General features: G+C 40.7%; 1 protein-coding gene across 11 annotated transcripts in view; it reads left to right on the top strand.

The window, feature by feature from the left end:
* The window catches only part of BTRC (beta-transducin repeat containing E3 ubiquitin protein ligase), a 160,922-nt gene that overhangs the window by 90,914 nt on the left and 56,277 nt on the right, over positions 1–13,731 (top strand). For 9 of the 11 annotated variants that reach the window (XM_061636215.1, XM_061636208.1, XM_061636212.1 and 6 more), the window contains one exon: positions 1,592–1,681. The exons of the other annotated variants lie outside the window; for them this stretch is intronic. In XM_061636215.1, coding sequence (XP_061492199.1) covers positions 1,592–1,681 — 90 coding nt within the window. The remainder of the gene's footprint in view (positions 1–1,591; positions 1,682–13,731) is intronic. 11 annotated transcript variants of the gene reach the window in all.

Below are 13,731 nucleotides of genomic sequence, written 5' to 3' on the forward strand. Positions count from 1 at the left end.
GTCTCCTGCTTCCCCGGTGCATTCACTGTAGCTGCCCAATTTCCCTGCTTTTTAAAGTTTGATAGAAATATCTGTGGGCTATTGGTATGTTCTTAAACCGCAAGATTTTTTGCCTATTAGTGAATAATATTTGGTTTAGTTTTCTGTGAACCACCTTGAAATACATTTGGAATGAATACCTTTATAGAAATTAATTAAATAGTAGTTTAGATTCCCCTGGGAAATAAAAACCTTATAGAGAATAGAGTTTTGCTACCTACCCATCACATTGGGATGGTTAACTAAAGGTGCTTCTGCAAAAGAAAGGAAAAAACTCTTTGGGTCTCTCTGCTTTAAACCACTGTTTTTAACTAGTTTTTTTCATCTGTTGATTAAACAGTTGCCTAAAAACCCTGACAAACATAGTTCCTAAATGACATGACTTCCTTAAATTCCTAAAATAGACACTCAGTTTTTATTTGAAAGCAGCTTGGGGGCTTATCAAGAAATCTTGTGTTCGACACTGAACCCCTTGTCCTGCATTACTGGACGACTAAGGTAGTTGCTTACCTAGGGAGGCTGTGGGCGCTCCCAACACTGAAGGCATTTGGGAGGCAGCTGGACAGCCACCTGTTGGATATGCTTTAAGTTGGTTTCCTGCATTGAGCAGGAGGTTGGACTCGATTGCCTTATAAGCCCCTTCCAGTTCTACTATTCTACGATTCGATATCCTGAACACAAATGCCATACAAACACATTTTTATATCCCTCTAACCTAGAGCACTTCATTCACCAAAGCACAATTCCTCTGGTAGATGGAATGCCATGTCCCCATTGTATATACTGTTATATGAAGGCTTTGGGAAGAGTTAGTAAATGAAGGAGATTGTCTTTGAACCAGACATTTTGAGACAAAGTCTTGCCCAAATTGCCTTTATTCAGCCATCTCCCTAAATACTGTTCTAATGTGGGGGGGGGGGATAACTGCACTGCCGCCTGTCATGCTGCCGAATCTGTTTAGTTACCCTCCATGCATTGTGGGCTGAACTTCAGCAGAGTGCCTTTTCTCCTCTTGTAGGATCCCTGTGCATTTTAAAATCCTGAAGGATCCAGGGTCTAAATTCGATGGGGAAGCCTACATAAGTAGAGCAGGCTCCCTGCTGCAGAAACTGAGTCCCAGTGCATGGAGAGCAATGAAGTCAGTAGTGATGACATGAGGGGGGTAGGGTTTTTTCTATTATTTTCCTTAGATTTTGTAATTTAAGAATTCAGGTTGGGGAGAAGGGAAGACTTACCTTGTTTTGTGTTGTCTATGCCTTTTTTCTCTTTTCTGGAAAAACATAAATAAACCCATATATACAAAAAAGGAACTCAGAAGCGCATTTTTTTCATTGCCCTTGAAATGTAGGGCTTTTGATTTAAGCAATATGAATCCCTTTAAGGTGGACATGCCCATCATGTATGGTATATCTATATGACTATAACGCAGGCCTTTTTCTGCTTTTTAAGTAGAAGCACAGGAATGCAGTTAGCTGCACGAAACCAATGGAGCATCTTACCGTTTCAAATCTTCAGTTCCTTTATCCAAACCATTTTCTCTTCCTCTTCACAGACCTATAATAGCTGTGCCAGACTCTGTATAAACCAGGAAGCAGTATGCTTAGGGAGTACTGCTATGAAGACTGAAAACTGTGTGGCCAAAGTAAGTAAAGCTGCAGCTGTCATCCTTGCATCAGGTTGATAAGCTGCAAGTTCTATCTTGGTTGGAGAGACATTCTTAAATTTAATATTGTGCTTTCTGAACATATCACAGTAAACCTAACTGAGCCCATAGGGTCTTATGGGAACTTAATAAAGTCCTTTATCTATGATGCACATTTTTTTCATCATAAGAATCCATGCCTCATTAGTTCCCTCCCTCATTAATTTTTGAAATTATGGTGGTAATGTGGTAAAAAGCTTAGAAATGAGAAAGTTAAAAATCCAAGTGTTTGATTTTTAAATGTTATGATTTGCTTGGCCCTTTAAACAGAATATGTGCCAAATATCCACTAGGGGTTGTTTAGCAATGGCTATGTTAATATGAGAAATGTTACTCAACTGTTGCACCCCCAACTGGAGGTTTATTTATTTTTATGCTTTCTTCTTCTGAACCAAGTTGTGCACATTTGCTTCCAACAGAGAGGCATTAGGGTGGGCATTTAGACTGCTTCCTTCCCTAAGGCAAAGTTTGAATTTTATCCCTTGGGTTTTTAGACATTAGGGTGTACTCAACAGTGAGCATGTGATATTCTCATACCCCCTCTGCTGGCCACTATCAGGAGACACACAATAGGAGCCCAGGTGGAGGATTCAGGTCACAAACTCATTACAGTATGGAGACGTCAATGTTGAAGAAGCCTCTGATTTTAAAATAAAACGTTTGCCAGATTGGGCAAATAGCAGATTGGGTATGTTCCATTTTACATTGCCACATCAAAAGACACATTCTCAGGGAAATGTGCGTCCTGTCCTTGGCTTTCCCTGCAACTAAATATAACTCCTATAAAATAAGAACCGTGTCTGAGGGATTGTGAACGACTGGAAAACATTCCAGCTACGATACAGTGTGTATAAAAAGGGCATGTTTAGCCTTGCTTAAGCTTCATGTTTCCATTGGAAGGAAGTTCAGGATAGCCTTGCAGGACTGATCAGTGCATGCAGCCATCTGTTAGCAAAACCAGCTGGTGCTTTTGCAGCATCTCTCCCCTCCTCTTTCACCCCCAACAAAATGGCTAGTAGAGAAATGATCACCCTTTCCTCATTCCTTGGAATTCTTTCCTGCAATTCCTGTTCCCTATAATAGGTATTCTTAATCCAAATAGATGTCATATCCAAGAAATCTTTCTTAGGCTTAACTTGAATTAAATAAATTATTCTTCTGGTAGACAGTAATGCTGTGCAAATTTATTTCTGTGAAACTGCCCATTACGTAGAACACGTCTCCATAAAACGTACCATTCTACAGGATCGCATGTCCATTTATCTCTAGTGCCAAGATGTACCCAGTCTGGGCAACTGCTCATTGTGGAAAACTCTATGGGAAGCCTGCTGAACCCCATACAGAATAGTTTTTTCCCTAAGGCTGGATAGATACCTCAGTTTGAATTTTGGCATTCAATAGTGTGTGTAATGTGATGCTACAGGGCCAAACTGTATGGAGCCACACCCTCTACACTACTGTGTCCATGCCTGTATGTTTTTGTAGTTTGCAGTTGAGTATGACAGGAGCTTCAGTAGGCTGGTTTGGACAAAGCACTAAACTAGTTTAGCGTTATGATAATGAACCGCAGTGGTCCTTATGCTTCCATGTGCCCTCGCTTCCTCTGGTGTAACTGCAAGGAAGAGTTTGGAAGCTTTTGCTACTGTTTTGGATTTATATCCAGCTCATCTATGATGAGCTTCCGCCAGGCCTTGAAGACCTGGCTCTTCAGGCAGGCTTTTGGGGTGGGTTAGGTTTTATTATTATTGTTGAGATTTTTACTGTTTTAATGTATTTGTATGTTTTTATTTTGTACGTCGCCTGGAGTGGCTGGACAGCCAGCCAGATGGGTGACTAATAAATTTAATAAATAAATAAATAAATGTGTCATCTGGATGCTGAGAAACTGTGGTTGGTTTTACTATGGTGTATTCATTTTTATTTTATTTTAATCATTTATATACAGTTCAGTACCACAGTTGTATGTGTACGATAGGGATACCAGGAGGGATAAAATCAGTTAATATTAACCCTAAAATCAGAAAAAAATACTTAAAGTGCCTGCTAAAATAAAGTTTTTACCAGCTGCCAGAGGTTCAGCAGGGAGGGGGTCTGTCTGACCTCTGCTAGGAGGGGATTCCACAGAATTGGACCCACAATACTGAAAGCACAGCCAATAGTTTATGAAGTTGGTTTGTTTCAGCTAACCTTAAGAATAACCACAGTTTAGGACACAGGTGATACATAAACTGTGGTTAATATAAAACAATAGCAGAAGTTTCCAATCTGCTCCTCATGTCTATGGCAGAGGAGAATAAAGGGAGGTGTGGGAGAATGCACGAGCCCCAAGGCTTGTGGCAGCTTGTCCATATAACACTAAACCATGGTTTATGTGCATATGGAGCGACTGAGTGCAGAGGATATGTTGCAGCCCAGGGTGCAGCCAGGTGATTTAGTGGCATGTAAAGCAGAAATGGTGGATCTACTGCAGTAAGTCCACAGTAGTGTAGTGTCCATTAAGGTCATATCTCTACAGCCCCAGTTCCATGTCCTGTAGGACCTATTAGGATGTGGTGACACATGGTCAGAGTTCAGGATCATATCTTTAGAGGGGATGGTGGCCCTGTGATTGGCCCTTTCCTAATGCTCTGAAAAAATAGGTCCATGTTTTATGGCATGTGGGGGGCATCTGCTGTCATATGTGAAATGCAACTTCTTACTTGAGTAGCATATTGTGTGGTATTGTGTCAGAGTATTATAGAACTGATGCCTTGTTACTTACTTCTGCCTTATTCTTATACAAATAGGGATTCCCCCCTACCTTTAATTACTAGTGTATAGCTGCCTTCTTGGAAACCCCCTTCAAGTTCTTGGTTCAGATTTCTCACCATGAGATTACAAAGTAGCTTGGCAGAGTTTTCTCAGCATGCAGCTCCTCCAGCAATAAGCTTTTGTTCTGTTCAGAGCTCATTGATTTGACCAGAAGTTGCATGTGACTGGCAGGAAAGCATGAGGGAGCTGCACTTACTAAAAGTAGTTTGTAGCGCCTTTAATTAAAGGTGTGCCCTCAAAATGGTTGCCCACAAAATTAGAACTCTGTTAATTTCCCTTGGGAACTTGACAAACATCAATACGAAGAAAGCCAGAGACAAAAAAAAAAAAAGGTAATGAATCCTGGTCTCTGATAAAAGACACCTGCCTTCCAAGCACTGCTCCTCCTGAGAATTTATTCTTGGGCACATATTTTGCATATTTATATGTTGTTGGATGGTTTTCTTTTTAAAGTGGGCAGGGAATATTGGGCTTTTGTAGGAAGTAGATATTTCTCATGATGGTGTATAGAGCAGAACGGCATAACTGGTTCAAAACCTTTGAAAGTGGAGTTTACTTGGGAGATGCTCTGCCAAATATATTGAAGACCAAAGAAACCATTTTGCAGAGATTCCAGTGGTGTAGCAGCTGTGAATATCTTACAGTTTGCTTTATAAGTGAAATGCATTTGCCTATATGAAATTTAGTGGGTGTAAATTGAGGCTTGAGGTTCTTGAGGGCCCTCCGTTTCTACAGAGAAACCTGTTCTCTTTCATAGCCCTCAACATCACTGTGACTTTTCCCCAAAATGTAAATTCAAAACTGATCCAAAGAAAGGCATTTTCATAAAGAGTATAGTTAACATGTGACACTTGTTAACACAAGGAGATTCTAAGGAGATTTTAAAAAGAATGAAGTAGCTAAATGGCTGGTAACAATCTGCAAACCTAGTTTGCCAAGTATTTTCTTTTGAAAGGGATATAAAATTTCAGATGGAGTTTAGGCTTGTCTCTAACCATCAGCATGCATCTATCAAGTGAGAAGCCTTTCAGCATATTGGAAGTATTGACATTTTGGCCACCTTCGGACGCAAGATAGACCAGGCATTTGAGTTAGTCTGATGTTTCCTTGTATTCTAGGGCTATGGAGATATATCAAGTTGTGAACTCATTTGTCTCTTTCAGAGGACTCTTTCATTTAACATCAGTGTCTTAATTCAGCACTTGAGAGGGGCATGGACTGGCTGTTGATATGTTCTTTTTAGTTCCAGTACCGCCATTGGGGGCAGGTGGGTTCTTCAGGGACAGGAAACTTTCTTACTTAAGGCATCCCCCCAAGTTTTACTAGAGCTCAAGCACAACCAAAGTGTTGCTTTAACGAACCATTGAAAGCTAGCCAAGCAAGCAGCTGTTCTATTATTTTATAAGCTTGGCTTCCCAAGCTACATATTGTTGATTGTGAGCACTTAACTGTCCAGTAGAATGGTGCATAGCTAAAAAATACCTGTGAAGTGTCTCCCTGTGGAGATCCAGAACACCTGGAAGGAGATGAAAAGTTCCAGAAAAGGATAACATTATGAGACATGTAGACCTTTTCTTCCCCTCATTAGTCAAGACATGGGTGGGTTGAATGCTCTTTAGCATTGAATGTAAGAGGGTCAGTGCTCTCCCACTTGCTTCATCATCCCAGTGTGATCTGGAAAGAGTTGCTTTGCGCCAATAGTGTTTGTCTATATGGGTTTTTTTTAAGAGGAGTTGGAGATACCTTGTTCTGTCATTCATTCTACTGCCTGTATTGCACTTTGCAGATCTTTTGAGCATGTGCAGCAGGTTTCATGTACATGATTGCACATAAGGGTCTCTCCATGGGTGATGGGTGTTGTTGTTGATGATGATGATGATAATAAAATTTATATCCGGCCCTTCCTCTCAGTAGGAGCTCGAGGCAGCAAACAAAACCACTAAAAACACTCTAAAACATCTTAAAAACAGACTTGAAAATATATTAAAACAAAACATCTTTAAAAACATATTTTTTAAAAAAAAAGCTTTAAAAACATCTTAAAAACCAATTCCAGCTCAGGTGCAGACTGGGATAACGTCTCTACTTAAAAGGCTTGTTGAAATAGGAAGGTCTCCAATAGGTGCCAAAAAGATAACAGAGATGATGCCTAATATTTAAGGGGAAGGAATTCCAAAGGGTATGTGCCACTATACTAAAGGTCTGCTTTCTATGTTGTGCAGAACGGACCTCCTGATAAATTGTACCTGCAGGAGGCCCTCGTCTGCAGAGCGCAATGATCGACAACGGGTAAGACGATCTTTCAGGTATACTGGTCCCAAGCTGTATAGGGCTTTGTACATCAAAACCAGAACCTTGAACTTGGCCCAGTAGCTAATGGGCTGCCAGTGCAATTCTTTCAGCAGTGGGGTGACATGTTGGCGATACCCTGCCCCAGTGAGCAGTCATGCTGCCGCATTTTGCACTAGCTGCAGCTTCTGGACCAACCTCAAGGGCAGTCCCACATAGAGCACATTAAAGTAATCCAGCCTGGAAGTTACCAGTGCATGGACAACAGTGGTCAGGCTGTCCCGGTCCAGAAATGGCCACAGCTGTCTTACCAGCCAAGCTGATAAAAGGTACTCCTAGCCACTGGGGTTACCTGGGTCTCTAGTGACAAAGATGGATCCAGGAACACTCCCCAGACTACAAACCTGCTCTTTCAGAGGGAGTACAATCCCATTCGAAGCAGGTAACTGACCAATTATCTGAACTCGGGAACCACCAACCCAGAGCATCTCCGTCTTGCTAGGATTCAGACTTAGTTTACTGGCCCTCATCCAGCCCACTACAGAGTCCAGGCACCAGTTCCAGGACTTGCAGTTCAGATGTTATGGAGAAATAGAGGGTATCATCAGTGTACTGCTGACACCTTTGCCCCAAATCTCCTGAGGACCGCTACCAAGGACTTCATATAGATGTTAAACAACAGATAGTTGGCTAGATGTTAAGCAGGCTAGGGACCGAGCAGAAGGTAGCCTATATTAGGAGGAGGACCCAATATCAAAAGCACTGATTTGAGCAACACTGTGTTTAGTGATACTGGAATCTTCAGACTCTGAGAATCTTCAGGCCCTGGGATAAAGGCCCTTGGGTATGCACGTGAGGTCTTCTAGACCACTGCTATTGAGATCTTCCTGGAGACATCCTGCCAAATATTTTCTGTAGTGAAGCACCATTTATCTATTGTGATCTTTCAAAGTTCAGTACTGTTTCTGGCTTTTCTTTTTGTTGGACTCTGCTGTGGTCTACATTTTGCCCAGGTCCATGTATCCTTTGTAATTATCATTGAACAAGTCTGCTAATACTACCTTCCAGGAATTGTTGCATTTCTGTCATGATGATGCTGTACTTGGCTCAGAATTGGTTTTCGCATTGTGGAGTTAGAATCCAATCTATCTCTTTCTCTCTCACAAAATAAAGTATCTTTGAGTGACTACACATTTGTTAAATGGAAATAAAAAGTGTTGTAACCCCCCAAAACGTAGCATTTGGTTTACTTAGTACCCCAAGGATTCTGCCTACATGAAGCATAATTAAACCCTTCAGAAGGGTTAGGCTTGTTAGTTTCTTTACAATGGCCAAAATCTAAGTGTGAGGTTATGTTGCCTTAATTTGAAGTATTTTACACTTTTACAGTCTCTCCTCTCCTCCCCCCCAAGTCAGAGTTATTTTTAAAGGGATTGAAGCAAGAATGTGGAAGTTCCCCCTTTCCTTTCCCCTTTCCACATTCTCCAGATTTTGATAGAAGATTTGTTTTATTTATTTCCAAAATTATATCCGCAGGAAACAAGCCGTTTAAATTCAGATTATGCTGAATCAAAATGGTGCTGGTATGAGAAGCAACGTGCTGTTTTATGAGCACGGAGTCCCTTTTCTCATAACTGATTGATAGTAAATATTTTCCTGAAGAGTTATTGCCAGCCATGAACAGTGCAACTGTTTCACTGAGGGTTTTTTTCCTGTAGTACTTGCTGTACCAGCCATTGTCTGTAATTAAGATCTACAATTCACAATGCAGACGTTTGCACTTCCTCTGGGTCTGAGCTATTTATAAGGTATTTCAGCTGTTCAGAGTTTCTTTTGAGTGCTAAACTACACGTAAACAGGCATTTTTCGTCTCCGATAATGCACATGTTGTATATCATTTAACATTATTTTAGCTGCCTCCTGCTTGGAATCTACTTTACATGTTAGATTCATCAGGAATTAAGTAACGATAGAAATATTTCCCATCAACCCAAGCAAAAAATCTCTGGAAACTTCAGAAACCATCGTACCATCCATTAGTCAGTTTTCAACCAAGGGTGCTAGAAATACACAGCCACTTTTGACATTAATGTTTCTACTGAATTAAGCAATGGGGAAGCAAAAGAGTAGGTGCACTAAACCTTTAAATGTTATAGAAGTGGAGATAGAAATAAAATATTGTAGGGATTCAGTCTCCATTCTCCCACCCCTCCTTTTTGTCCCCTCAGGAACATGTGCTCCATCTGTGAGTCACTTAACACACAAAAAAATTCCTCTGTGAGAATATGGACAAAGTGTACACATTATCATGTGCATTTTTACACGTTTCAATGGTAATGTACCATTGTGGTCTTGTGAATAGAACACTGACCATTGACCTTGCAGATGTGGATTTAAATCGTAGCTCAGCAGTAGAATTTACTGAAGAATAGCTGACAAGTTGATAATTTTCTTTGTTTTCCCATTTGTAAAGTGGGGAGAAAAAAGTGACATATTTCACAAAATGATGGCAAAAATCCAGTTCCTGGATGTGAAGCTAGCAAGCTGAAACACTGGAGTCACCTTTTTGGATAGCAACCTAGTGTACTGCAGGAACATCACCAGACCTAGAAAGCAGAGTGAAGCATTTTGGAAGTAGAAACCCTTTCTAGCCTTATTAGCCCTTACGGCTAATTTAAGAGTGAGTTTGCATTGGTCGGGGTCAGCATAGAAGGGCTCTTGTGTCTTTGTCCTTAGAAGAGGCAATAATGAGAAGCAAGTTCCTCATCAGGCATGTACTGCAGCATTGCCCGCTGATGCATGCCGGATCACCCGAACACAGGGATCACGTGACCACTCCAAAAGTCAAACGATCAATTCGCCTCGTTTTGGCTCTGTAGTTAATGCACAAACAGTGCGATCTGCAGGGCTGTAATTGCATTGTTAGGGCCAAGGAACAAGCCTGTGCCTTTTCAGCAGACAGCTGGCAGGGAGAGAGGCATGTTGTTAGGAAAGAGAGAGGCAAGGCAAATAAAATTACTGCTAACGCTCAGAGATCGGCAGGAGTCCTACTTGCCTAATCTTACCGGTGGGAGCAAGCGGCTGTTGTAATCCAATTATAGCAGCATAAGCAATTTGTTAGACACTCCGCATAATGTAACAATTTCCCAATAAACTCTGACTTGTAATAACGTCGGCAAGAGCCCACATAAATCTGCCCGAATGGTGGGGGCTGGAGCATTCGGCTGGGGGTTTGTAATTTGTGCCATCAGCACGTTTCTCCGACTGTGGCATGGTGCACCATTTTCCATGCAGGAATTCTGTGGAGTAAAGCTTGGCAAAGCCTCTCTAAAGAGGAGTCTAGTAGGAGAGGAGGGGCCAAGCAGTACAGAGAACCATACGGTTCTGACTTATCCAGAATGGTGAAAGTACTCAAAATGACTTCTTAAAAAAATAGTTAAAGACAACAAAGAAAAACCTGGGAATTTCTTGTTTCTTCTTTCTTATAATTAAAGAATGATGGTCACAACAGTGTGCTGTGTTCTACCAAAAGAATGACAGAGACTGCACCCTGAACGAGTCCAAACTGACCAATAAACATTTTTCTCTATGATATCCATCAGTTTGTTTCTTCGTTGCTTGTTGCAGTGCATAGATCTAGAACCATTAACTTTGAATTTCCCTTGTTGGATTTAACTTTTTTAGTTAAATATTGTGCATCCCCACTGTTCTGCCCAGGCCTTTGCAAAGAGCTGATTAGATATTTGTGCAGAATTCATCTGCCATGCCCTGTCTGTCACAGCGAGAGCAAGACTGTTACTGCAACTGATGTTCCTGGCATATAAGAATTCCTGTTTTGTTTCTGTACCAATATTTAACTTAATCGTCTGACCACAGAAGTTTGAATCATGATATAGAATTCTGGTTTCTGCCACTTATAGCAGCAACGTACTTTACTGGGAAACTATTGTTTCCTTTAACCTCTGAGAATGTCTGTTTCCCTTTTCTCTTGTTGATGCATCAGGTAACACTGTGTCATCTCTGCAGAAGGTCCTGGCTGAACCTGCTCCCTTATTGATCAAGTGAAGCTGTACAGTCTTTTGACCTTCACAATATCTGCTGGGTACTCAGAACAAGATGTCTGACCTTGGGAGCAACTTGTGAGAACAGAGAACATTATTGATGTTTTCTGTGTCCCTTGTTGTGCTAGGACACTGCTTAATACAATATTTTGAGTTACAAAAGTGTAGGGGTTTTGCGTGTGGTGGTGTATTGATTGTCATATTTCAGTTTTAAAGAGTAGTCATCTGAAATCTAGATGAAAGGTTGCATAGTAGTTTGCCCTCAGGTTTGTGCAAATTCAGATTTGCTATATGGTCTTTCTTAATGCCTGAACTGCAACATTTTCATTGTTCCTAATCTGCTATACACATCAAGATACCAATTAGCTGTGTCAGGACAGCAAGCTTTCTACTGTTCCTGGAATTAGTCTAATAAATATTGCCTTTCCGCTGAAGCTGTTCTGTCTGCTTGAAAAGGCTATCTTACTTTGCTGGAGCTGCACATCAATAAGCTGCATTGTCCCAATAAAGCCACTCAGTGTCTAGGTTTAACTAATGACTGATTTTCATGGCTTTGACAGTGAGCTGTGTGCGTTATTTTCTCCTGATATTGTAAAAATAATGAGAGCAAATTAGAACAATCAGTTTACACAGATAGCTCCTGATTGGAGGTGATGGGCAATATGGCAGCAGGTAATCCATCTTCGGGCTCCTGTCACATTAACTTCAACCACATGGAAAAGATCAGGCGGAGCAAATGGAGATCCTGCCCAATCAGAACACGGAAATTAATGAGAAGAGCATTGTTCTGTGATCAACCTTTTAATTAGCAAGACGGGAGGCAGAGGGAGTGATGACACCAGCAGCACAGCTGCGCAGTGACAGGCATGCCTACTGCAAAAGGGAAGGGAAAAGCATACATTTTAAATTATCCTGCTCTGTACTGCTTGCCCACCAGCAGTGTAGCTTCGGTTTGAACCCTTTTCGAAGCTCTGCAAAAAATGCATACATGCATTCGAATACTGCAAACAACTAACTCCCTGGCATTCATGTCATCAACCACATAGGAAAAGTGTGCTTTAATTTTACAGGTTTTAGTATATTTCACATCTGAACTGGAAAGGGTCACTGTGCAGTAGTAGTCTGGCCCATGCAACCCATTTTCCTTTCGAGCGGCTATTTTATAAGAAGTCTTTTCCATTCAAAGGGCAGAGGACACACCGTTTGTGTCAAATGGGAATGGTGGTGAATTGTAGCACTATCCTGCTAAGTTGTGCCTTTTCTCACTACAACCGTGTTAAAGTAGGCTCTGGGTGAAAAGTTCAGTCTTGTGAACTATGCAGAAAATACACTGTAGATTGAAGTTAATAACTTCCTGTCCCAGGGCCTCCTTTTGGAGTGATGTTTGAAGGAGGTAGAAAGTGCGAAGGACACTAATGAGAGAATGGGGTTGCTGAAGAGGAGAAAAGCACAGATACTCTTTAAGAAATCAAATCAGCAGTGTTAGAATAAACATCTATCATTAGGCATTAAGGGAATGCGCACTCTCTCACACACACGCACACAGAGCATATTTTTTCACACATAGGTTTACTTTTCTCTATCTGCTAATTTTGCCCAGTCTCTTTTTGTATTGGGACTTCAAATGCATAAAAGCAGTTCTTGGTTCTTTCAGCATCTGTGCTATTTGTGAACAATGACCTGAAACATTATGCAACACTGTAAATGTCTTTTGTGTCTCCTCTGGTTTCACACAACTCCCATTTGATTTGTTGAACATAGCGAGGTACCTGAAAGTACTGGAATAAAAGTTAAATTGGACCCGTCCTTCATAAAGTCCTTAAAATGCCAGTTGTGTTTTCAGTTGGCCTAATCTTTAACTGTGCAACTGAAGCATTTCTCCTTAATGCAGGAGACGTTGTTGTTGTTGTTAGATTTATTACTGGCTCTTCACCAGAAGGTTCCAGGGCAGTATAAATAACTCACAACAGTATAAAATTACAACAATATAAAATACAATATTAAAAGCAGTTTATAACAATTACATTCACAACTAGAGAGGATCCAAAAATATATGTTTGTGAAACTGGCTGCCTTCAAAAGATCAAAGGTAAAAGAATACAAAAGGCATTTTATAAAGTTTAGGCCTGATAGAGATCTACGTCAAATAAAGACAAGAGTCTTCCAACTGCTCCTTTATGAAAAGTCTCCATAAAGGAAGTTTTTTTATATAGCATTTTTGTAAAAAAATCTAAAACCCAAAGAACAAACTATTTATCATTATTATTCTTTACAAAGAGACTTACCCGTCAGCTGTGACTGAATGAGTATGTTTTTGTTCACATATAACTTTATTTTGAAGAACTTATAGGCAAGAAGAATAAATGTGTGTTGGAAAGCATTGGCTGTTGACATCTTGGTGTTAATGTTGAAATTTCATAATAAAATATGATTGGAGGGTAATATTATTTACTCTGTGACTACTGTTGGAAAACTGCACTAGTGCAAGGAGGACAAACCAACAGGAAGCCTTGTGTTTTCATTATGTCTAAACCAGGCATTATAGGTTGTTGCTCTCTAACAACAATAACAAACTGGGGCTTAAGCTATGCTAGCAATTATTGCTTGTTAGGAAAGAACAAACCACAATTCCTGTTTCCAGCATAATGGAAAGCCAAGGCTTCCTGGTTTGTTTATCCTGTTTGCACCAGGGGAATACCAAAGCAGGAGCTATTGGGCAACATGCAGAAGCTTGCTGCTCATTCACAGTACACCATAATCAGCCAGAAACTCTGGCTTAATGCTTTTCTGTGCCTTTGAGTAGCTGCACACATAACAGCCAGTAATTTA

The sequence above is a fragment of the Rhineura floridana genome, chromosome 7 (genome assembly GCF_030035675.1).
Source record: "Rhineura floridana isolate rRhiFlo1 chromosome 7, rRhiFlo1.hap2, whole genome shotgun sequence".
NCBI lineage: Eukaryota > Metazoa > Chordata > Lepidosauria > Squamata > Rhineuridae > Rhineura > Rhineura floridana.